The following is a 26,337-nucleotide window of genomic DNA, read 5'->3' as shown; positions in this document are numbered from 1 at the left end:
GCGGCGCTTTTGAAAAATGAGTGAGTTCTCATATGAATTTTAGTGATGGAGAATTCTCCATTTCCTTGCCTCCACAACGTAGATGCTTACTGTATGATACCCCTCTTTGCTAACATACACTGTACTCTCAGCTGGATGTATTCATTTATAACAGAGGCTTTTGGCTTCTAAAAACAGCATGCACTTTCTCCAGAAAGCGCACAAAATGTCTGATCCCAAACCCAAGAAAGTAAATAGGAATGTTTCCATTGAGTTAAATCAGCTTTGGATTAGGCCCAACATTTGTTACATTGTCCGAATACTTCAGTAGAACTTTGTGTCCCACTCAAGCTTAAAGGTAATGCTTGAGCAAACAGAAAGTATCTCCAAATTCCTTCTGAAGATCCCCCTTTGAAGTCTGACAAATTTCAGCCCAGATTCTGATTCTTTTGTACCCATATGGAGACCCATTGACTGCAGATGAAGATCATGTTGGATCCTTATGGGATAATAGTATATTGTATGTAACATGCTGACTTAATGTGCCATGTCCTTTCCTAGAGTCTTATTCATACATATGAAGGTCAGAAGGAACCATTAAATCATCTAGTCTGACCTTCTACATAATGGAGGCCATTGAATTTCATCCAGTTTCTCCTGTATTGAGCATATTAACTTGAGTGTGGCTAAAACATACCTTTCACAAAAGCATCCAGTCTTAACCTGAAGACTTCCAGAGTCAGAATCCACCACTAAATAGAGGATAATGGCCTACTAATGCTACTAGCTGCTGGAGTTACTCCTCTACATCAAGGGATAGAGAACTGTGAGTTAGTGCTTAAAAACCCATATCCAACCCATATCCTGTCTTTCCTGATACTTCATGATGGGGCTGTCATATGTTCACCACTTTTCAGAGGGTAAAGCTGAAGTTAGTTTCGTTAAGAATTTCTCTCTGAAGTGAGAACATAAATTTGAGTCAAGTGCAAACACACATATAGATACAGCATCAATCAGTCTCCACGTGAACACTTGGAAGTTGGACAGTCTATACTCCAGAAGTAGGTTGGTGCAGTGCTAAATATTGCCTGTGTTTTTGTGCCTTCATGATTGTTGCAGCCCAGAGTACATTAGACTGACACAGTGCTGACAGACTGGCACACAGAGCAGCAGCTTAAAGCTACCTTTGGCACAAACCCTTGGGACTTATGTTCTGTATCATCTGGCCTCACCAGAGGATCTGGGCCAGATCCTAGAGCAGCCACAGAGGGGAAGGAGTTTAGCCCTCCTAGCAGGTCCCAAGAATGGAGCACAATTTAAAATGGCAGAGAGTCAGTTGAAGGTTTTAAGGGAAAATTTTCAGCTGGACACTATTTATGTGCCTACAGAACTCGGGGGAGCATACAGCAGCACATGCAAATTTAGTTTGCTTGTGTAAACAGATGTGACTGCAAATTTTACAGGCACATTAATGGAGGGAGTTTGAGTATTTGCCTAAAAATCTTTTTGAAACTCCTTGTATGCCTCCCATAGTGACCCTGCTGGAAGATCTCACACAGAAATTGTCCCAACCAAAACCTTCCAAAGGCCAGCTAGGAATTCTGCAAGCATTTCCCTATATCTACATATTAATAACTTGGGTCTAATAAAATCACCTCATGTCAGCTGTGAATTTGGCCCATTCTTTGTAGGGATTTATGATACGAGACTTAACAAATCTTTTCCAAATGAAGTTCTTGAATGAACTTACTGTGGCATCATCAGAGCCAGAGGCAAAAGCATCCCCACTTGGGTAGTATCTGTGCAGGGGGAAAAAGAGTACAATAATATGTTAGTCAAATGAAGTAGGCTTTCAGAAATAAAATCAACACATAGCTTAATATTACGCTATTGCAAAAGTATTCTGCCAGAAATGCACTGACCTAACGCTATTGATATCTGATTCGTGAGTCTCAAATGACTGGATACACTGTCCAGATCTCATGTCCCAAACCATTGCTTTCTTGTCACATCCCTAAAAAGAGAAAGAATTACCCCCGTTATACACACACCAATTCACACAGGTGAAATCAACCCCACATAAGATTTAAACACCCCCTTTCAATCCCAACTAAGCTCTGCACCTCACATCTCCTGAAAGGATATGCTTTAGCAAAGCTGCTTCCGGACACTGAGGCTATATTTTCAGAAAGTCTGAAACTTGCTCCCCCCTTTTATGAGCACACAAAGATTTGAAGGAACCAATCTGAGCACTGGCACCACTTACTGCCTGTTTGGCACCTGCAATTGATTAGAAGGAGGTACCAGCACTCAGATTTGCACCTGCAATTCAGTTATGCATGTAAATGTTACAGCACAGAAGATGGGCCAGAGACCCTCTGAAACTTTACCTCTAGGGGTCTGGCAGAAATACATGCAGTGAGATTGTTCAGAAAAACCTTGCAGTTGTTTCTGAAACTTTCTGGAATAAATACATTACGATTAGATAGATAGGTAGAATACTCCCCTGCAGTATGTAAAATGAGCTGTTGGAGAATTACAGGCCGCAAAACAATCGTTCAGTTAAACTACTCAGCCACTCTGTCTTTATCTTTTTCATTCTTTGTCCCATTCATTTCCTTCCTTTCTTCCCCAGGAAATGTTCTCTTGTTGTGAACACTAGTTTAATAATCGCAGAAAGCACAAGACTTACTGTCTAATTACACTGCGTTACAACAGGTAAGAAAGTGGTTTCCTGTTTCTTATATGGACAGCACTGGTGGTTGAACATAGTGCTGAAAGTCAGGATCCTCCTGAGTTCTAATCTTGGCTCTAATGCCGACTCGTTGCGTGGCCTTTGGCAAGTCACTTGGGTCCAGATTTTCAGAAGTGGCTTCTAAGTTTGGGCACCCAGTTTTAGAAACCACTAGGACAGGGGTGGGCAAGCTACAGCCCACAGACTGGATCCGGCCCGCCAGCCCTTTTAATCTGGCCCCTCGAGCTCCCACTGGGGAGCGGGGTCTGGGGCTTGCTTGGCACTCCAGCTGGGGAGCAGGGTCGGGGGCCGTGAAATGCAGCTCCTGAAAGCAGCACCATGTCTCTCTCTCCTCCCCCACCCCTGGCTTCTATGTGTAGGGTCAGCCAGGGGCTTCCACTCTGCCACTGCCCCGCAGCTACCATTGGCCAGGAACCACAGCCAATGGGAGCTGCAGGGGCGGTGCCCGCGGACGGGGCAGCACACAGAGCCTCCAGGCCACGCCTTGTGTAGGAGTGGGAGAAGGGACATGACTCTGCTTCCAGGAGCCACCTGAGGTAAGCGCTGCCCGGAGCCTGCACCTCTGAGTTTCTCCCCATGTCCCAGCCCTCTGCCCCAGCCCTGATCCCCATCCTGCCTGCCAAACCCCTCGATCCCAACCCAAAGCACCCTACTGCACCCCTCATCCCCAGCCCCACCCCAGAAACTATACCCCCAGCTGCAGCCTGTACCCTTTCCTGCACCCCAACCCCAGCCTTGATCCCCCTCCTACCCTCCAAACCCCTTAGTCTCATACCAGAGCACCATCCTACACCCCAAACTCCTCATCCCCAGCCCCATCCCAGAGCCCACACCCCCTTCTACACCCCCACCCTAATTTCATGAGCATTCATGGCTCACCATACAATTTCTATTCCCTGATGTGACCCCTGGGCCAAAAAGTTTGCCTACCCCTGCACTAGGGCCTGATTTTCTGAGCTGCTGAGCACCCCACACCTCCAGCTGAAGTCAATGGGAGCTGCAAAAGGTCAGTATCTCAAAACAGTCAACACCCTAGCAGTTTATATAGCAGAGGCCCAAAAATAGAGGCAGCCAAAATTAGAGGATTACACAACATGATGTTTGAATCTCCAGTGGCCGTTTCTCACCAGCTCTCCTACAGTTGCTACCAGTGGTGGAGATGCAGTGCAGCAGCAGCAGGCTGGAAATCAACTCTCGAGTAGCCATAGCCCAGGGCTGTTCATGCCGAGTGCCACCTTCTCCTCAAACATTAAAAATCACTTTCTGGTGCCCTGTGCTGCTGCCCTAATGCTGTTTCCATGGTTGTATTCTGCAATTCCCACCATGCCACTAAACTCCTGCACTGACTCTTTCATCATTTAACATGTTTGATATAAAAAAATTACTACTGAGTTCAAATTTTATGGTGCATTCTTCAAATGACCTTAACTAGAAAATGAAACAACTGCAATAATCTCAGCCATGGATAGCTCCATCCATGGCTCTGAAGCCATTTGCTTAATAGCTAGTTTGGTATTAAACATACCCACAAGAGTGTAAAGAATTTTCCAACTGGGCCTGCTATTGCAAGGTGCAGAGCATGACTTGGGAAAGGTTGACTATACTCGCAACTCCCACTGAGATCACCCAGCCACTCCTGAGAGGTACTCAACACCTCACAGGGTCAGGCCCACAATGGTCTCATGGAGAAGACACTGGCCTGGGAGTCTTGTCTTTGCCACTGACCTGCTGCGTGACAACCTTGGGCAAATCACTTCACTTATCTCTGCCTCTGTTTCTCCCCCAGCTTTTGTCAGTCTTGCCTGCTTAGGCTACATCTACACTACAAGCTATTGGTGAGATCCCCTGCTCACGTACACATTCTTGCACTAGCTCGATGACAGCTAGTTTGAGTATAAATAGTGATGTAGCCACGATAGCACTGCCAGCGGTGCCCTGTTTAGCCATGCAGTGAACAAACCCATGTACATACTCAGCATGGCTAAGTTGTGCCGCCACTACCCAAGCTACAGCGGCTGTCCTACTGTTTGTACTTGAATGAGCACAAGTACTCTGTACGCCTGCTGGAAATCACACCCCTAGCTTGTAGTATAGGCATAGCCTAAGCTCGTCAGGGCAGGGACCATTTCTTACTACGAGTGCGCACAAACCTAGCATAATCAGGCCTTGATCTCAGGTGGGGTCTCTAGGTACTACTGTGATACAAATAAGAATAGAAAAAAACATCTGCAAATCAGTGATAAGAAAAAAATTCAGATTTTTGGGATGGGGGAAATCATATTTAAAGAACTATGACAACAGTAACATGAAAAGAGAGGGTAATAACTAGACTTGGCATGGGAAGCACTCTGCCTTCCTTTCTGTTCAGGTCTCCATAGTCACCATGTGGTGAACATATTATAGGCCCATCCTGCTATGGGTTACTGCTTAGTTAGTGAGTTCCTGCTCGGTAGACTGTGTATGTGCATTATTTATTTTTAAGACGACATAATTGGTGGTTAAACTAAACAGTCTCCTCGTGATCCATTCCTCTCTCTTTTAAATCCCTTGTGAAATTAAATCACAATTCTTCACTTATGATGTCATTATTTAAATGGAAGAACTTTCCTTCTGGTACCAAAGCTCCGGATAATTAATGCTCTGCCCGGAGAAGGAAATACATTGGAAAGGGAACATTTTGGATTTCAAAACCCACTCACATTCAGGGCCCAGCCCTGCATTCCTTGCATGCCCACTACTCTCACTGACATCTACAAGAGTTTGGGATGCAAGAACAATGCGCAACCTGGCTCTTCACATACACACTTCTGGTACTGATTCCTCTATCTGGAGACAGGTTCTTTAAAGAGATAAAATTTACCCCACACGGAGCAGGATATTAATTTTTAGCAGAATTAAAAGGGTGTTGAGTACTGAAACCAAGGGTTCAATCCTGAGGACAAACTTTGCATAGTTCAGCAGGAAAATGCAGAGGTTACTCTAAGGCCTGGTCTACACACTATTTTTAGCTCAATCGTTAAAACTGGTCAACCCCTCCTATGCATGCAGTTGCCTCCATGTAAATATGATTATATGGGCATAGCTTAATCCCTTACATTTATGGGAAAAGCTATCCGGGTATATGCACTTTTACACCAAAATAATTGCACCCGCACTAGGGGGCTGTACCACTTTAACTATACCAGTGTCAAACTAATATAGGGTATGTCTTCACGGCAGAGTTAACTTGATTTACCAGCACTTGAATTACTCCGCTTGAGTTAGGCTAGCTCAAATGAGAGCAGCCACACTGTGAAATAACATTTGAGCTGCTGTGTCCACACTGGGGCTGCACACACTCTTGTGTGGCATGAAGATTTCTGGAATCATATACTGTCGTTCTCTGCACTGTAGTGAGCTTAATGGCTCTCTCTCATGAATTATGAGAGAGAACCTGTCTGTCCTTTATGGGCACTGGAAGACTAGCAGCACTCAAATGGAGCCAGCCTGCATCTACACTACAGATTGAGAGTGTTAGCAGCTGAAGAATTGTACTAGTTTGACCTGTAGCCTGTACCCACTGAAGGACCAGCCAACTTGTGTTGAAAGCACCATCACACTAGAGTTAAGGGTTTGTGAGTGAGAACAGGACTCGAGTCAGGAACACTCAAGTTATAACTCAAGTTAACTTTGCAGTGAAGACAAGTCCTTAGTTAAAGCAGTGGGTGAAGACAATTCCTAAGATACCCTTATGCCTCCCTGATATACTGCCTGACATGATGTCAAAACAGTCTACACCATAACTCAGTTGTGCAGCTGGACAGAGCACTCCCCTAGCAACCAGTCAAGGATCAGATGAAGTACTGTGTGCTTCTGTCCCATTTCTGCCATCCCCTCTCTGATATTCCCCTAGGCTGAGGAGATGGGAGAACAAGTGGTATAAATCCTGGATGGCCTAATTAAAGTAGCTGAATGTGCCGTTAGTGCTGCTGAAGGGCAAAGGGCACTTGGTGATGAGTGAAGATCTGGCCCCACAACTCTACAATACCTATGGATGATCTAACTTGTGTTCATGCTAAACCAGTCCCCGAGCTACCTCCAGGCTTCTGGGAGGGGGTTATCAAAAAGATGGCATATGCATCGACTCCCCCACCAAGGTGAATTGAGCAGCGCTCTGGCACCCCAGATGATCAAGCTCTCTACAGGAATCCAAGCAGTGATCGAGTAGGGTGAAGAAAAGGAGGCAAGTGTGAAAAGCCATGTGCAGCGTACCAGAATCCTATCTATGGAAGGCCTACACCAGCTTCCGCTCTATGAACTTTTACTGCTTTAACTCTTGGTCTTTCCCCTTCCCATGGGAAGCTTTTGATCATGTGATGGATTATTTTAATGTAGGGTGGCATTTGCTAAGTATGTTAGCTACAGAGCTATAGTCAGTCTGATGGGGTTTGGGTTTGACCTTTCAGGAAAAGTGTTAATTTGCTCCAGCTTGAGAAGTGTGCTTGCAGTGACAGGACTAGTTGCTCTCTAAGGTCTCTCCCCATATATCCCACCCTCACCTTTCCACAACATCCCAAACCTCCCCTTTTCCTACATTCCTTTATATCATAAAATAAAAATCCCACTTACCCCGGACACAAATGTATTTCCTGTTTCAGAAGGGGCCAGATCCAGGCACAGGACATCAGCCCCATGCCCATGAAAACTCTGCAGAAGCTGCCCACTCTCAACATCCCAGAGGGCACAAGTTCCATCTCCACTAGCGGTCAGGATCTATGGTAGGTGAGAAAAGGGCAACAGTACAACATCACATAAAAGCCTCAGGTTCACTCAGAAACCATTGTGCCTCCCACGCACAATGAACTGGATTTTACAGTAGAACCTCAGAATTACAAACTTATCAGCCAACCACACACCACAGCAGCAGAGAGCAAAATAGAGTACAGTGCTGTGTTAAACATAAACTAAAAAAATAAAGGGAAAGTTTAGAAAAAGATTTGACAAGGTAAATTAAGATGGTTAAAAGTAGAATTTTTTTCTGCATAGTAAAGTTTCAAAGCTGTATTAAATCAATGTTCAGTTGTGAACTTTTGAAAGAACAACCATAATATTTTGTGCAGAGTTACAAACAACCTCCATTCCCAAGGTGTTTGTAACTCAGATTCTACTGAACTTAATGTGCAATGGATTGGAGTCAGTAAACCAACGTGCAGCTCAGCATGGTTTTCTCAAAAGGAAGGTGGCGGGGTGGGGAACAGAATATTGCGATAGACACAGTAAATATTAACTTAATTCTGTTCTCAGTTGTTTGTGGGGACACCAGCTAGTGCATCCAAGCTTGTGATCTGCTGGTATTTCCATTTCAGCCAGGAGGTTCTTAGCCCCAGATCGGTATGTCTGCTCTGTCCACATTAATGAAACTGGAATCCAAAAAGGGTTATTTGAAGAGTTGGTGGATTTAAATAAATTTTTTAAGCTCCTCTTATTCTACTGCCTGAAACAGCCAGGTCTGGAGTCAACAAAATCCATGTCAATCACAGATAATTTGAATGAGGCATCTTTTGTATACATGAGCTTAGACGAACAATTGTTTGGCAAGTCCATCACCGTCCTAAATCATTAATGTGTGACCGGACTAGGACATGTAATGACTGAACGTTGCCAACAGCTATTCTCATCCTGATGAAGACTAGTTGTACAAAACTTCTCTGTGGCCATCAGCAGCTCTTACACAATCACGAATTTTGTATGCTGAAATGTTGCCTGATGGTTCAGTCCTGTATACTAAACAAGGAATCACAAGGCTCACAACTTAAGTGCTAAGGTGGCTCTCCCTAGACAAGTAGTGGAAGAAACAGATCATACCCAATTTTTTTAAATGCTTAGTAAAGGAATTGCTAGGGAAGTCAGCTGTGGTTGGAAGCCAAAATGAATCACACTGCAAGGGGAAAAAGAATCATGCAAGTAGAGAGAGTCACCTACAGGGCTACACGTGGGTTAAAAACAAATTATTTTTGGCAAAAGCTCAGATTTGATTACCCTTCAGTAGACACAGGGGCACTTAGAGGTTTGTAAAAATTGCAGGACAGTCTGTTTTGAGTCCTGCTGTCCCCATTGCATGTGGAGATGTGCTAAAATTTTGGGATTGAGGGTTGGAATAGAATCCTAAATCATCTCATTATTTTTTGCATCTAGGATGATACATTTTTGTATTATGAGGAATAGTTACATTTTCAGGATGAGACGTTGAGATTGTCAGCTGCTAGATTATCAGCATTTCCCATTTTGATAGCCAAATGAGCAGCATAGAAGGATATGTAGGGGGAGGGGCAGACAGAAGTTTTAAGGGTGTGATTCATTTTTAACACAGAGCTCTTCATTGTATTTTATAATAAGCATGGTTAGATTGGAAATGTTATGAACTCAAGTTGAAACTATTCTTATACAAAAACATTGAGTGCAAGATCTACTTTGCTTATCATGTTTTAGTCTTCCAGACTTTCAGCAAATCTGGAAACACTGGATCAAGTGTCTTCATCTGCCACCTCGTGGTAATATGCAGCATTTTACCAGACTTTTGGGTAAAACACATTCATTCCTGTCCTTTGAGTAATAAAGATGTGTTAGCTACAACGATACAGAAACTATGGCTGAAATGCTAGGATATTTTGGGGCTCACAGAAGACTCCAAACTTTTGCTTTCTCTGGAATGGACTAGAAATGCTTCATAGTCATTAATAGCTGAGAGCATCTCTAGTGGTTTAAGGAATAGACGGTGATTCAGGAGTACTTGAGTTCAATTCCCAACTCTTCTACCATCTGTCTGTCCTCTGCATGTAAAATACTTGGAGATCCTCAAGTACTGAAATTACTAATGTGTGTGCAGCTGGCTTGGAGATCCCCAAGTACTGATATTATTAATGTGTGTGCAGCTGGCTTGGAGATCTCCAAGTACTGATATTACTAATGTATGTGCAGCTGGCTTGGAGCGGGGCAACATGGTTTTCACATTGCTGCATGAGAGGGCCTGCTCCTGTGTCTCCCACAAAGTGATAAGCGGCTTTCCTTGTTATTAACATAACGTACTCAGCTCCTGGCAGGATGAGGCCTTCCAGTCATGTTTCGGGTTATCCCATGGGTGGGAGTAAGTCCCTTGTAGATGTGTCCCAAGAGGAAAGGAGCTGCTCAGTGCATCCAAATAACTAATGTTTCACCAAAAAGTAGTACTGAGAAAAGCTTGGCACTGTTTATGCACATTTTACACCATAGCCTAATTGCTTTAAAAGTACTTTTATCCCAGGGTCATTATACCACAAATGGAGACTATTTCCCAACAACCAGCATGCTGAAGGAGAGCTGTATGGCCAGCTTGGGTTGAATTTACTGATCTCTCTCTTCTTTTCACTGCTATACTTTAAACGGCACTACAAAATATCACTCCAAACATAAACACCTATTGATCCCCCTCAATATCTTTGTATAGCTAGACTAAGCTCTTTGGGTCAGGGCTCCTCCAGAGCTGTCTGTCTAAAACACCTACGGACATGGTTGGTGCTACACAAATGATAAATAACAATACAATAATATCTACTGTATCTATATCTATTGTACTCTACATGAACGTAAAAGAAACACTCAGCTCTTTTCACTCCTTGATTATAAAGAGACTACTAAATACCTATAAAAATAAGAAGTCCTGGTTCACACAGGTATAACCAGGAAAGCAAAACACTATTTTTGTAGTTCAGAAACAACAGTCCACCTAATAATATAGACTTCATGTTTACTCTGCCCGAATCATACTGGACTCCTGCATTGTAAGGCCACAATTAAGTACACTAGAGCACGCTGGGTAGATCCTTGACTTTCCTCTGTTTCCATGGCAATAGACTTGAATCAGCATCTCAGATTCATTACTGAAACCACATAATGGCAAATAACAGCTCACTCTTGGATAGCTCATGTCCTGAAATGGAAGCAATTCTAGCTAATATTTCCTTAGGAAGAGCTGTAAATATCTGTAAATAGCCAAGGAAACAAGCGTATCTTTTCTATCCAGACTTCATAGCCTACATAACAATGAAGATACCACCTCTTCCCATTTATTTTGCTACGACAGTATATAATAAGCATAACATCAATTAAATTCTAAAACCAGAATGGGATAGACGATTATCTTGGATTCTTTCAGCCCACATACTCTCATGATCTTGCAGGAGCTGGGGTTTTATTTATTTCTTAAATAGGAAGGATAGTCTTGTGACTAAGGCACCAGATTGGCACTCAGAAGACATGTGTTTTATTCCCCACTCTGCCATAGGATACCTGTGAGATCTTTGGCAAGTTACTTGGTCTCTCTGTGTTTCAGCTCACCAGATATATATATCTGATAAATACATAAAATCTGAATTAGCACATCCTTACTTACAGCCTCTGTGAGCAAGAGCTTTTATGGAGCTTCCAGCAGAGACAGACGCTGTCCTTTTTAGCAGGAACCACTGCCTTGCACAGAATGTGAATATCCCACTGGTATTCTGGTGCAAGGAAGAGTACTTTGCATCTCCCTGCACAGGGATTATAAATCCAGCTCATGGTTTGGTATTATATGCGGAATCTGAATGTATTTACCTGCATGTCTGAATTAGTGAAGCTGCAGGCAGACAGGTAGTTTGTGTGCATTGCAACAGATTTCTTTTTTGCAGCCATATTTTCATTTTTATCAAATGTCAGTGGATACACAGAACACTTATTATCCAGGCCACTAGAGTTGAGAATTTAAAAAAAGAGAGAGAGAAAACATTAATGACAAGAAAAAGTGGGATGAGAAACAAAGGTAAGGGTGTAATATACGAAAAATTCTGCAATACCAAATCCTTACAAATGTAGATTTCCATTTCATTACACCACCTGGGATTCCCATATGCTAAGGGAATCCCCAGCTGCTTCTTTATGGCAAATGTATGGCTATTTTGTATTGCTTGAACAGCTGGAAGTGGGACTGAGGACCTACTCCCTAGTATTTATTACATGTATTTAATTAATAAACTGCTTTTTACTGACCCACAGTCCATCCAACATTTATTGACAAGTGATCCAGTAGTAAGCTTGCAGCTAATCTTTTGAATAAAGTCAAATTGCCTTTTTTCTATTGAATTACATTTTTAGTATTACTCTCATGATGTTACCATTTATCCAACGTACTGAATTTGGCACATCTTCTATGGAAAGAGACATACAGCAACTGATGGTTTAAAGATAATACTTTCAAAATAACTTGAAAATAGGCAGCGGAAATAATGACTGCGTTGCTGAAAAAGGATTCTTTGGAATAAAGTATTTAACATTTGAGGTTCCACGATCTAACGATGAAATGACAAAAAGCAGCAGTTCAATTTCTTTATGTACTAAATTTGCACATAACTTCATACAGTCTTAAGGCCCTACATGCCCTTTATCTGCACATACTGTGAAACTCCCTTTGACACCATACTGCATATTGGATCAGCTGCCACTGGCCTGGAGCAGTGAACCGCGGCCACTGGGAGCCAAGATCGGTCGAACCTGCGGACGTGGCAGGTACACAAACTGGCTCGGCCCACCAGGCACTTTCCCTGCACAAGCGGCGGAACAAGTTTGGGAACCACTGGCTTATAGCATCCAAATGATATCACTGTCAGTATTTGTTAAGCTGTCAATCAATTCCAATGATGGGTAAAGACAGCCACATATAAAGAATTTTTTTTAAATAATACTCATCTGATTAAGTTGGATAGTTGCTTTTTCCTGCTAAAACTACTAAATATCAAGTCTTTTTCCTAGGATTCCAAATTCTAAAGCACTCTTGAAGAAAGGGTGGGAGGAGAGGGGAAGGGAAGAGCCAACATTTTAAAATATTTCCCCAGCTCCATAAGTTATGTTTACTTGGGACACAAGGTCATAGCTCCTCTAATTTAAGAAGAGCTTTTACTTACCCACAAGCAATGGCACATCCAGATGGGGCATATGCACATGCCATCACCCAGGTACATGGCATAGTCACTGCATGTTCCTGAAACATAATATTCTCCTTACATCTCAAGAATCAACTTCTGAGTATATTATCATGTCACTAATTGGTGTTAACATAACCATACAGAGGCCGAAATTGCTCAAATGCTGTCATGACCCTTCACTGTATTTCATGAAAATAGACAACAGATCAGAAACCATACCCATTTTTTAAGAGATTTTTGCTCCTATACCTGAACAGTGGAGAATCAAGCTGTAATTCAAGATCAACTTTAATTGTGAAAGCAAGAGAATGTATCAGGATGAGAATCAAGCCACAGTTGCCAAGTCATGCATTTCTTGGTACCTCCAGCCTTATGTCCCAGCACAAAGTGACTGGTTGTGAATTACTCCAGGACAATTGTGTAAGATGCTGGGCACCTGCAAGAGCTACTTTAGAACTCTCCACATTTTGTATGGTCACTGCAGCATTTGTTCAAAGATATGTTGCACTGGCCTGTTTTTAGAATGCCAATGACACTCTTTATTAGCTATAGCTTCTGCTAAGGCTATGCAGACCTGAGCCACATTGGGAGAGAGCAGCATCTCTCATGCAGGAACATCTGGGGACATTATGGCTAAAGAAGCCAGGAGAAAACACAAGAGGTCAAACTATGCCACGGCCCATGCTTATTCATGGCACTCACTACAGATATTCTATAGGTGTAGTCTGCACGTCACCAGCCCTGGTCTGCACAGGCCAGTGCCCAGAATGATGACATGCTTACAATCCAGCTGGACAGCAGCATGTGGGAAGCTTACACTGCCAAGCACTTAGTGCCCAGGCAGTGGTGCCGGGAGCTCTGGTGCACTGAAGAAGATAGAAAGGGAAGGACTTCCACTTCCATCTCTAGCACATCCGTGCAGTGCAGCCATATTTGGCTTTATAGACAGAAACTGCAGAAGTCCACTCACCTTGTTGGTAGTGAAGGAATCCCACACGATCACCTTCCCATCCTAAATTCAACACACAATGGAGAGAAAAATTAGGGGCTTCAAAGTGTACTTTCACTCCCACATTTCAGAGATCTGGGCAAAGCACTGCTGTTGGCATGTGGGACAGAAGTTATTTCCCCAGGAAATACACACCACCTTTCCAACACTGCTATTAGCAACAGTGAAGTGCGCTATGAATCAGAGACACCGCATAATTAGGCTAGTTATTTCTGTAAATGCAAAATGACACTGCACCATCCCCCTCACACTGATGGCCAAATGGAATCTAAAAGGCCTATGTGGAGACAGACACCCTTTGCTCCAGTGTGCCTCTGGAAAATCAGTCTTAGCACTTATGACTCTCTTTAAAAGACCTTTCCTTAGCCCACAGAGAGAGCAAGACCCTCCCTCTCTGGCTAGGTCTACACTATGAGCTAGGGGTTATACATCAACTTGCACTAGCTCAGTGAGTGCTCATGTGAGGATAAATAGCAGTGTAAACGCAGTAGCACAGGCAGTGGTAGCAGTGGCATGGCTTACCCTTTCCCAGTACACACCTGCCTGAAACTGGTGGGTATGTACTTGACACAGCTCAGCTATGTCTCCACTGCCCCAACCCATGCTACCATGGCTACACTGCTACTTATACTCACGCTAGCTTGCTGAGCACTAGCATGAGTATGTGAGCAGGGGAATCAGGCAGTAGCTCACAGGGTAGATGTAGCCTTTAAATGAAAGGAAGGAGCTGTCCTCAACACTTATCATGGAGATCATCTTCTCAAGAAACAACCACCTGGATGAATTTTTATTCTCCTCCTTTTCTCCTATAAATGAACTTATCCTAGCTCATAATTATCCTCTCAGTTACACCTCCTCTTCAGATCACTATTTATCTTCCTTTCCCATTCCGCCCTTTCTCTGCTCCCCTTTTTTCTACTACTCTTACTTAACGTTTAGTTGCCCACTTAAGTAACCTACTAACAAGAACGAACATGCAACCAATAGTGTGCTGTATAATCACCTTGTCTGTGTGTTGATGCCAATTACCTTCGGCTGACATAATATCCTTTAACATTGCAGTCTGGGAAGAACGAATTGTTTGTTTGCAACTAGCAATTGTTATTGTCCCTGGGCTCATTAATTTCTTAAAACAGAAGTTTAAAAAAAATGCAAAACAAAATGATCCAAGTGCCATCAAAGAGAAAACAAACCTCAACGTGTCTGCAGTGCTAATACCTGAACCCCCAGACTGGTTCACAGAATCAATAGCTGACACTTTCACTTCAAAAAATAGCTTACTAAATGTTTAATCTTTGGTCTCCTGGCTGAGACCTCCAAGAATGGTGCCAGACAGCAGTAACTCTCATGGTGGTTTGTGATGCAGATATCCTATTCTAGCCTGTAGGCCGGGGTCGGCAACCTACAGCATGCGTGCCAAAGGTGGCAAGTGAGCCGATTTTTGTTGGCACAAGGGCAGGCTGAGCTGCTCAGCCCGCCGCTGCTCGGGGGTTCCTGCTGCTGGCCCTTTCCCAGCTGGGGTCCTGCTGCCAGTCCCACTCAGCACCCGCTGCTGGCCTGGGGAAAGGAACCCAGGCCAGCAGCGAGCTGTGACCCCAGCTAGCAGGAGCTGGCAGCCAAAACCCCAGAGCGGTAGCGGGCTGAGCGGCTCAGCCCACTGCCACTCTGGGGTTCCTGCTGCTGGCCCCTCGCCAGCCGGGGTCCCACTCAGTACCCGCTGCTGGCCTGGGGGAAGGAACCCCAGGCTGGCAGGAGCCAGCAGCCGAAACTCCAGAGCGGCTCAGCCCACTGCTGCTCTGAGGTTCCAGCTGCTGGCCCCTTGCCAGCTGGGGTTACCGCCACAGCCCCACTCACCTTGCTTCCCCTTGTAGTTCCAGCTCAGGCCCCCTGCCAGACAGGGGCCAGGCTTCCAGCCCTGCTCAGCCCTACCAGCCGCCAGCTCCACTCACCTCAGCTGCTGATCTGGGGTTCCAGCCGGTTAACAGCTGATCACTCAGAAGCCTGTGTGCAGCTTAAAGTATCCAAATTTGTGTCACCAGTCATTGGAAAGGTCAGCAAGGAAAATCAAGGGGAAGGATCACACTAAACTGGTAAGATCTGCATTTTAATTTAATTTTAAATAAAGCTTCTGAAACATTTTGAAAACCTTGTTTACTTTACATATAACAGTAGTTTGGTTATCTATTATAGACTTATACAGAGACCTTCTAAAAAATGTTAAAATGTATTACTGGCACACAAAGCCTTAAATTAGAGTGTATACATGGAGACTCGGCACACCACTGCTGAAAGGTTGCCGACCCCTGCCGTTGGCGGTAGAGTGAGACCAGCAACTCATTTCATAGAGGCCAATGAACAGCTGTCAGATGTAACAAGTTCCAGCCATTACCATTCTGAATGTGAACCAGTGACCTAGAAGTGAAAGGCTTATCTCAATACCTCCCCCATTCCTCTGTACAACTTTGTGACATAAGACTGATCTCAAACAGACTTAATGACTGTTTATCAAAATGTCCAAATATTTGTAATAGTTCTATCTGGCTGAGTGAGGTTGTTTATTTTTAAGGCCACATCCATCTTCCAGACCACAGAAAGGATTTCATGTTCACAGATCACACTGAGACCTTTCGAGTAGAATCAGAATGTTTTCCGATCTCTTCATCCCAATTCTTTCTCTTCATATGTTAATTCAAATGATGGGGTGAAGTGCTGCATACTGACTGTCCAGAGAGAATAAGATGCATCTGATCCCAAACCAGCTTGCTGTAATACTGCATATGTAATGTGCTAACATACTCTGGAAAAATTCTGTATAAAAAATAGATGAGAGGTCTTTAAGGAGGTCTCACCTCCAATATGTGTGGTGATGCTTACCAGAATTATATTCTTTATTCAGTAGTCTGGTTTGTGTTCTCTGAACAAATATGTTACTAAAAGCAGCAAAGAATCCTGTGGCACCTTATACACTAACAGACGTTTTGGAGCATGAGCTTTCGTGGGTGAATACCCACTTCTTCAGATGCATGTGGTGGAAATTTCCAGGGGCAGATATATATATGCTAGCAAGCAAGCTAGCTAGAGATAACGAGGTCAGTTCAATCAGGGAGGATGAGGCCCTGTTCTAGCAGTTGAGGTGTGAAAACCAAGAGAGGAGAAACTGGTTCTGTAGTGGTAACTGCACACCGCACCATAATAACTCTAGCTCAGGAACCAATCCATGCAACAAGCCTCGATGCCAACTCTGCCCACCTATCTACACCAGCGACACCATCACAGGACCTAACCAGATCAGCCACACCATCACTGGTTCATTCACCTGCACATCCACCAATGTAATATACGCCATCATATGCCAGCAATGCCCCTCTGCTATGTACATCGGCCAAACTGGACAGTCTCTACGGAAAAGGATAAATGGACACAAATCAGACGGACCAGACTTCAAAGAGAAACTGCTGAGCTTCAGTTCATCTGCAAATTTGACACTATCAGCTCAGGATTGAACAAAGACTGTGAATGGCTTGCCAACTACAGAACCAGTTTCTCCTCTCTTGGTTTTCACACCTCAACTGCTAGAACAGGGCCTCATCCTCCCTGATTGAACTGACCTCGTTATCTCTAGCTTGCTTGCTAGCATATATATACCTGCCCCTGGAAACTTCCACCACATGCATCTGAAGAAGTGGGTATTCACCCATGAAAGCTCATGCTCCAAAACGTCTGTTAGTCTATAAGGTGCCACAGGATTCTTTGCTGCTTTTACAGATTCAGACTAACATCGCTACCCCTCTGATATGTTACTAAAAGAATCCTTTAGGCATCATGAAAGCATTTAGATTAAAAGCAGATTTTATTTCCAGTTAACATTATCTAGCGTAGCTATCAGAGTCGTGCCTGGCTATCACTGACTTTGAATAGAACCTACACATTTCCTCACCTGGGAAGAGCTCACAATTCGTCTTTTATCTTTGCACCAGTCCATGCAGAGGACTTTATTACCATGGCCTTTCAGAGTTCTCCTGGTCTTCATCACAAACTGACCTAGGGCTTCCACACGTTCCGCCACCTGATGAACTGTGGAGAATTAACCATAAAGAGAATCACCAATGTTTGCTCCATGTTAAAGCCCTGTGCCTGCAAACATTTAATACCCATGAGTGACTTTACCCACATGAGTAATTCCAGGTAGCACAGTGAGTCTATTCAGGTGAGTAGTTAGTCAGGTAAATGAATGCAAGATCAGGCTCGAAGTTCACTTGAAGCACATCTAACCACCACATGTATAGTATTCTTCATTGAAGCATAGCTATTAGAAATAGATGAGACCTTAGATAATGCCATCAAATCAAAACATCTGCCATACCAGGTTTTGTTTGTTGGGGGGGAGAGGGTTGTATGTGGGTGTTTATTTTACAAAAAATCATCTGCATTATTTAGGACTTTTTACATTTGTTCAGAATTTTTAAAAAAGTTTGAAAAATTATATACAATGTCATAAGATTTTGGAGATCTCGCTTTTTAGTGTACTGTTGTCTCAAATTATTGTTGTGGTTCTAAAATCCTCAGAAAGTGTTTTTAGTGTTATAAAAAGGTTTTTTTTGTTTGTTTTTTTAAAAATAATTTCAGTCCCAGCAATGTGAGGACATTTTAACGTGGCAGCTCTGACCTCAAGGTGCTGTAGGTACTGGACTTCAGTCAGTTCAGAGGTTTGATCTGCACTCAGAATTCCCACGGGAAGCCCTGGGAAGTCTGTGTGCCAACCGCAGGCATTATGCGCCCCTGTGTGAGCTGAGTGGCTGAGCAGTTTTTGTGACAGCATCGTATCTTATGACATTAACCAGCATCAGCGTAACAAAGCCTTTGCGCTTCACCTGACTGGTGTTTGAATAATAGCAAGTGTTTATTTCTAAAAACATATGACTCTGTGAAACAGTTTCTATTCATTGTGCAGAATCCTAAGTAAAATCCTCCAGCTGGAGTTCTCACAATGTTTTAAGTTATTTCTCAGCAGAGTTTCCATCTGCTGTTTCTATAAATAATCTTAGATTTCCAACAAGACATGGCTGTAAAAATGAACATGCAAAGGCACCTCAGTATGAAATCCACCCCACTGCAACTGGCACAGTTCAAAGCTATCTTGCACCCTTGAAGCCTCATGCTGAGGCTGTCTGGGGGGGAGGCATCAGCTGAGAACACTAATTTGTTTCTGACCCAGTGATGTTCATTGTACGAAGGGCTCAGCAGGAACACGCTGCCTCCTTTCACACAGGAGCAACAGGACTCTGTGCTGGCCCCACATAACCAGAGTAACAGGAGGAAACATTGTAGATGCATTTATGTGGATCTAGTGCAGGGGCAGGCAAACTTTTTGGCCTGACCTGAGGGCCACATCTGGGTATGGAAATTGTATGGCAGGCCATGAATGCTCACCGAACTGGGGTTGGAGTGCGGAAGGGGATGAGGGCTCCAGCTGGGGGGTGCGGGATCCAGGATGGTGTTGAGGATGAAGGGGTTGTGGTCCTAGAAGGTGCTGTGGGCTGGGACCAAGGGGTTCGGCATGCAAGAGGGAGATCAGGGATGGGGCAGGGGGTTGGGGTGCAGGGGGAGGGGGGGAGGGCTGGGGGTGCAGGCTCTGGGGTGGGGCTGGGGATGAGGGGTGTGGGGTGCTGGAGGGTACCCTGGGCTGGGATCAAGGGGTTCAGAGGGCAGGAGAACCAGGGCTGGGGCAGGGGGTTGGGGTGCAGGTGTTGGGGCTCAGAGGTGCAGGCTCTGGGTGGCGCTTACCTCAAGTGGCTCCCAGAATCAGCAGCATGTCTCTGCTCTGGCTCCTATGCTGAATCGCAGCTAGGCAGCTCTGCTGCGCACTGCCCCATTCGCAGGCGCTGCCTGTGAAGCTCCCATTGGCCAATGGGAGCTGCGGGGGCCGCATTTGGGGTGGGGGCAGTGTGCGGAGCAGAACCTCCTGGCTGCCCCTATGCATAGGAGCCAGAGACGGGACATGCTGCTGCTTCCAGGAGCTACGCGGAGTGGCCCCCAACTGGAGCGCCAGAACGGGACAAGCCCCAGACCCTGCTCCCCCAGTGGGAGCTGGAGGGCCAGATTAAAACGGCTGGCGGGCAGGATGTGGCCCGTAGTTTGCCCACCCCTGATCTAGTGGCTCTACCACCTTTAAAATATCTGACAAGGAGGAGCACGGAGGAATGGGGCTGCTACTCGAGCCAGAGGCTGGAGTAGGAGTCCTAGGAGGGGGTGTGCTGTAAAACAGCCTTGTGCCCGGGGCCCGGAGACCAAAAAGGGCCTGAACCAGAGACACGCTGAAGGGATCCAGTGCTTCAGTGTGTGTCAGTTGCCCATATCAGCCACTGTGATCAGCTAGACGAGACAGCGCCTGATCCAAACATACTGGAATCAGTGGAAAGACTCCCAGTGACTTCAGTGCAATTTTGTATCTGGCCTTTCCTCTTTTAGCTCAAGTGATTTGGAGCTGGAGCTCTGAGTTGAATCCCTGTGGTGATAAGTGATTGCCCTGGGTAGCTGTAATCGCCATCGATGAGAGTTGTGGGTAACTCAGACCCTAAATTGCAATTATATTAATGTCAACAGCTCCCTACATCACAAAACTCACAGCTAAAATCTTTGTCCTGTGTTAAGCAGTGATGGGAAAGCACATGAGCTAGGAAGGGCTGTCACAGGGAAAGGACAGGCATCCGTACCCTACAAAGATGGCTCTTTGGCTCACAATCAGCTGAGCAATTTCTGCCTCTCTAAGTCTGAAACTGATTTCTAATGGATTGGCTGTTCAGTAATCATCTTTCAAAGCACATCAGCCTTGCAGACTGTGCCAGAAACTGAAATAATGCTCTTAGCTACACACACTGCCCTACCAGACACTAACCCTCACACAGCAAAGGAATGAAATCGCTGCCCATTATTCCTGACAATTCGTCCACGACAAAACGATCTTCACGAGGGGCTAGAAGCAAACTAGCCTTTCCAAAAAGTATCAACTAAACCCATTGAAAAACTACATTCCCCCCAATCAAATGAAGCCAATCACATGATCTACTAAGATCCTGAAATAATATAATCAAAATACAAATGCTGGAGATTGTTATGGCAACTGGAAGACTAGGCTGAAATTCTTGTGTTCAGAACTTATCAAATAAAACAAATCTTTTTACTGCTAATAGCCTACATGTTTCCTTTCTGTTAATGCAACATAAATTCGGCAGTACTGGCTGTTTTAGTATAAATAACTCTCTTAGAACACTGATCCCTACAGACTTCATAGGAATATAACAATTTGGAAATATTTATAATATTTGTAAAAACACTATTGCAAACTATGGGCCTGACCTTGCAACCCTTACTCAAGCAAGTAGCTCCACGGCACTGACCAGGACTATTCCCAAGAGGTAGCTTGTGAGAGTAAAGGTAAAGGATTGGGCCCATAATATTCCAAATATGACTGGATATCTTTCTATAAGGTATGCTATAGTTAAACAGAAGTTTGGTGCTTGATGCAGAAATTATTGGGTGAAGTTCTTTGGCCTGTTATGCAGAGGAGAAGGGGGAAGGGGAGGAAAGGGGTATGTCAGATTAGATGATTACAACAGTCCCTGCTGGCCTTGAAATCTATGAATCAAATAGACAAAATAATTGTTTATATTTTCAATCTGAACTTTTAAATGGTGTTGTCATAAACAGATGGTTAAGGGTTAATGTCTCTTTTACCTGTAAAGGGTTAAGAAGCTCAGTAAACCTGGCTGACACCTGACCAGAGGACCAATAGGGGGACAAGATACTTTCAAATCTAGGCGGAGGGAAGTCTTTGTTTGTGCTTTTTGTTTTGTTCATTGTTCACTCTTGGGACTAAGAGGGACCAGACGTACACCCAGGCTCTCCCAATCTTTCTGAATCAGTCTCTCATGTTTCAAAATTGTAAGTAATAGCCAGGCAAGGTGGATTAGTCTTATGTTTGTTTTCTCAACTTGTAAATGTTTCTTTTTGCTGGAAGGATTTTTACCTCTGTTTGCTGTAACTCTGAACCTGAGGCTAGACGGGGTTTCCTCTGGTCTATATGAATCTGAGTACCCTGTAAAGCATTTTCCATCCTGATTTTACAGAGAATTTTAAAATTTTTACCTTTTCTTTCTTTAATTAAAAGCTTTCTTTTTAAGAACCTGATTGATTTTTTCCTTGTTTTAAGATCCAAGGGGTTGGGTCTGAACTCACCAGGGATTGGTGGGGGGAAAGGGGGGGTATGGTTAATTCCTCCTTGTTTTAAGATCCAAGGAGTTTGGATCCGTGTGAAACCTCTCAAGGCAACCCAGGGAGGGGAAAGTGTGGGGGGAAAGATGGGGGGATGGTTAATTTCTCCTTGTTTTAAGATCCAAGGGGTTTGGATCTGTGTTCCCCAGGGAAGGTTTTGGGGGAGCAGAAAGTGTGCCTGTCATAAACAGATAGCTAAGGGTTAATGTCTCTTTCACCTGAAGCACCTGACCAGAGGACCAATCAGGAAACCGGATTTTTTCAACTCTGGGTGGAGGGAAGTTTGTGTCTGAGTCTTTGTTTTCTGTCTGCCTGCTTTCTCTGAGCTTTGGAGAAGTAGTTTCTGCTTTCTAATCTTCTGTTTCTAAGTGTAAGGACAAAGAGATCAGATAGTAAGTTATATGGTTTCTTTTCTTTGTATTTGCATGAATATAAGTGCTGGAGTGCTTTGATTTGTATTCTTTTTGAATAAGGCTGTTTATTCATATTTCTTTTAAGCAATTAACCCTGTATTTTGTCACCTTAATACAGAGAGACCTTTTGTATGTATTTTTCTTTCTTTTTTATATAAAGCTTTCTTTTTAAAACCTGTTGAAGTTTTTTTTTTTACTGGGAAATTTCAGGGAAATTGAGTCTGTACTCACCAGGGAATTGGTGGGAGGAAGAGTCAGAGGGAGATCTGTGTGTGTTAGATTTACTAGTCTGATTTTGCATTCCCTCTGGGTGAAGAGGAAAGTGCTTTTGTTTCCAGGACTGGGAACGGAGAGGGGGAGTCACTCTGTTTGGATTCACAGAGCTTGTGTCTGTGTATCTCTCCAGGAGCACCTGGAGGGGGGGAAGGGAAAAGGATTACTTCCCTTTGTTGTGAGACTCAAGGGATTTGGGTCTTGGGGTCCCCAGGGAAGGGTTTTCAGGGGGACCAGAGTGCCCCAAAACACTCTAATTTTTTGGGTGGTGGCAGCCAGTACCAGGTCCAAGCTGGTAACTAAGCTTGGAGGTTTTCATGCTAACCCCCATATTTTGGACGCTAAGGTCCAAATCTGGGACTAAAGGTATGACAGTGCCAGATACTAAATTCTGGCTAGTGGCAGTGTACCAGATCTAAGCTAGTAATTAAGCTTAGAAGTGTTCATGCAGGTCCCCACTTTTTGTACTCTAAAGTTCAAAGTGGGGAAAAAACCTTGACAGGTGTAATTAACCCTGAGAGTTTTCCAGACGGCAAATCAAATCAAAGCGTAGGACTTCAGATGTCTATTTACGTTTTTTCCACAGAGCTGCAGTTCAAAATATATTTGAACAAAGAAGGGAAACGCTATTAAGGCAGGCAGTTTGTCTCAGGGGAAAATGGGAAAAATCATGATTTTGTCATGGCAAAAAGTGACAGTCATTATCTTACATTTTGAAAAAGGAAGTTATTTAATTTATTTCCCCACTAGAAATAGCGGTTAGAAATAGTTTTAAAGCACAGGGAGACCAGAAGCCTCAACACAGAACTAAATCTATAAAAATAATGGAGGAGTTTTGCTCAGTAGTGGGCACACTAGGGTGAAAAAACAATTACTTTTAAAGGGGAAAAATGTTAAAAGTCACAGATTGTGTCATGGAAGTCAAACCCTGGGTAAATACGCAGCCTTAATAAAACAAAATTCAGGAAAACATTTATTTACAGATCTATGAAGTAAATGAAAACATGTGGAGAGTATTCCACAAACATCATGAGACCTACAGTTAGAGTATGCACAGTTAAAGTTAAGCATATGCTTTGTTAAATAGAGATGGTTTTAAGCATGTTTTGCTGAATTGAGGCCTCCTTGCTCATACTGCAGATATTATACTGCAAGATTGTATTGATTTATGGTAATGTTTCTGTAAGGAGGCCATCTCCATTCAATGATCCCTATTAAAAGGACATTGACAAAACCTATGATAATCAAATTTAGGCAAGAAAATGCCTCATTTACTACAGAAAACTAGCAGGTGTATTTTTTTTAAATCTGAATTTTACATATACTCACTCCTGCCATTCTCCTTGAATAACGAACAGTGATTGCATAAATCACTAGATATTGGTTTGTATCCCCTTTCAACACAGACTTCAAAAACAAAGACAGGAGGAACAAAGTTGTAATAAGCCCACAAAAGTTACTGGCAAAATCACCCCTATAGTACAAGAAAAATGTTGCAATTTATACCTATAATATTTGTAGGGGAAAAAATGAAAAGTAAATAATATTACTATTAAAACAAATAATAATAATAGTGTCTTGTATCTTAGGGATTTCAGGTTAACAAGGTTAAATTATTTTGCATTAACCAGAGTAAAAGGCAGGGTGGTGTAAAATTATGCATGATCATTTAACTGTATTGCAGTGACTAGGGAACTTGCTTACACACCGGATTAATGTCGATGACTTGACACCTGAATGGCTAGCATGTTTTAGATCAGAGCTAGGGCAGGTTTGGGGTTTTTGAATGCGGCAATGGTGCCCTTTGGAGCCACGCCGCAGGGATGAAATGCCGACTCAGTGGAAAGCTCCCCACGCCTCCAAGGCCAGGATTTTAATCCGGCTGCAGCCGCCACCAAACGTGACCAACGTGAGCGTCAGACCCAGTGATGCTACTGAATCACAGCACCCGCTGAGCAGCAGCAGCCGCCGCCGCCGCTCCCCTCCCCCGGCGCAGCGCACGGGAGGCGCTCGCGGAATGGCTCAGGCCCAGCGCTCAGCAGGGTAACGGGGGTGCAAAGGACGCTCGCGCCGTTTGCCCATTGTCCGCACGCGGCTCGCTCAGCGCGTGCCCGGACGGCTGGAACCCGGGATCCAGCACCTGCACCGTGCTGGGAACGCGCGCTGGGGGCGCCGCTCGGCCCGACCGCGCCCCGGGATGCCCGCGCTGCACCCCCCGCTCCCCTGCAGCTCATGCCCCCCAGAGGGGGGCTGCGCTGCAGTCCAGGCCGTGCCCCTCCCCAGACTCACGCTCCACATCGTGCAGCTTAGCCCGCTCCTCCTCCAGCCGGCCCTTCAGGCTCTCCGCCTCGCTCTTCAGGGACGCCAGGGTCTCGTTCTCGTGCAGCCCCTCGGTTGCCATCTTTGCACGGCAGGAAGCAGAGAGAGAGGCAGGGAGGAGGGGTTTGAGGGCCCGACTTCCAAGGATTCTGCCGCAGCTCCCGCCGCCTGAGCAACTGAGCCTGGGAACCGCACTGGGCTCCCCCCGCCCCCCTTGCACGCTGACGTTCAAGGCCAGGCTGGCGGCTCGTGCCGCTGTGTGCAGCAAGCACCTGCTGGCCCAGCCCCGTGCCGACACCTGGACTCCGGGCTGGCTACTCCTCGCCCCGGCAAGAACTGCGTGAGACCAGCACTGCGGGCTCTCAGATACGGGCCGCCAGGAAATATTTGCAGTTTCATTCCAGGCTGTATCTGAGCCCCCGGCTTTCATCGCAGCACCAGCTGCTTGTGCAAAGTGGCTTTCCTAGGTTGTGCAGAAACTCGTGAAAGTTGCACGATTCAACGCACAAGCTGATCCTCGTCGCAGCGAGATTTTAAAATGCAGAGGCTTTGCTTCAAAAACAAGACCCGTAGTCAGGGCCGGCTTTAGGCCTAGTCCACCAATTCCCCCAAATGGGGCCCCGTGCCCAGTGAGAATCCCTTCCCTGGCTAGAGGCACCTGTTTAATTTTTACTCACCTAGCAGCGCTCTGGATCTTCGGTGGCATTTTGGTGGCAGGTTCTGCGCTCACTCTGAGTCTTCGGTGGTGGGTCCTTTGCTTGCTCTGGGTCTTCAGCAGCAGGTCCTTCAGTGCTGCCAAGGACCTGGAGCGAGTGAAGGACCCATTGCCGAAGTGCCGCTGAAGACTCAGAGCGCTCTCCAGTGAGTACAAGCCCCACATGTTTTTTTACATTTTTTTTTTAAATAATCCCTGCTGGGGGCCCGTTGAAACTGTTCGAATTGGGCCCCGCACTTCCTAAAGCCGGCCGTGCCCGTAGTCAAGGTACCAGGCCTGGCAATTGAGGTTCCCTCCCACGACCTCTAGGCCTCCTGCACTGCCATGCCCTTTGGAGACTGGGGCTGAGATTTTCAAAGCTGAACAGTGGATTTGACCACCTAGGAATCCAGACCTCATAGGCAGCAGTGAAAATTTCCATCCCCATCTCCGTGTCTCAGTGGAATGGGGATAATAATACCTACCCTTTCTCACTGAAGTGTTCGGATGCATCTTTGGTTGAAAAGAGTTAAACGTCATTACATACCATAAAGTAAATGTATTTATTTCCCACCCCCCCTCTCCACACACATACCATTTTGCCCAGCTCCATCTTTACTTGGGGGCTCTGTGCTGAAGAGAATTTAGTTCTT

General features: G+C 44.7%; 1 protein-coding gene across 1 annotated transcript in view; it reads right to left on the bottom strand.

Moving 5' to 3' along the window:
- The window catches only part of GNB5 (G protein subunit beta 5), a 29,425-nt gene extending 4,114 nt beyond the window's left edge, over positions 1-25,311 (bottom strand). The window contains exons 1-8 of the mRNA XM_050966923.1: positions 24,961-25,311; positions 17,652-17,788; positions 13,676-13,717; positions 12,685-12,761; positions 11,342-11,474; positions 7,343-7,486; positions 1,902-1,993; positions 1,730-1,778 (exon numbers count right to left, since the gene is read on the bottom strand). Coding sequence (XP_050822880.1) covers positions 1,730-1,778; positions 1,902-1,993; positions 7,343-7,486; positions 11,342-11,474; positions 12,685-12,761; positions 13,676-13,717; positions 17,652-17,788; positions 24,961-25,072 — 786 coding nt within the window. The 5' untranslated portion in view covers positions 25,073-25,311. The remainder of the gene's footprint in view (positions 1-1,729; positions 1,779-1,901; positions 1,994-7,342; positions 7,487-11,341; positions 11,475-12,684; positions 12,762-13,675; positions 13,718-17,651; positions 17,789-24,960) is intronic.
- Positions 25,312-26,337: the final 1,026 nt, after the last annotated feature.

This window comes from Gopherus flavomarginatus, chromosome 9, assembly GCF_025201925.1.
Source record: "Gopherus flavomarginatus isolate rGopFla2 chromosome 9, rGopFla2.mat.asm, whole genome shotgun sequence".
Lineage (NCBI taxonomy): Eukaryota > Metazoa > Chordata > Testudines > Testudinidae > Gopherus > Gopherus flavomarginatus.
This window is presented reverse-complemented; position numbering and strand designations above follow the sequence as displayed.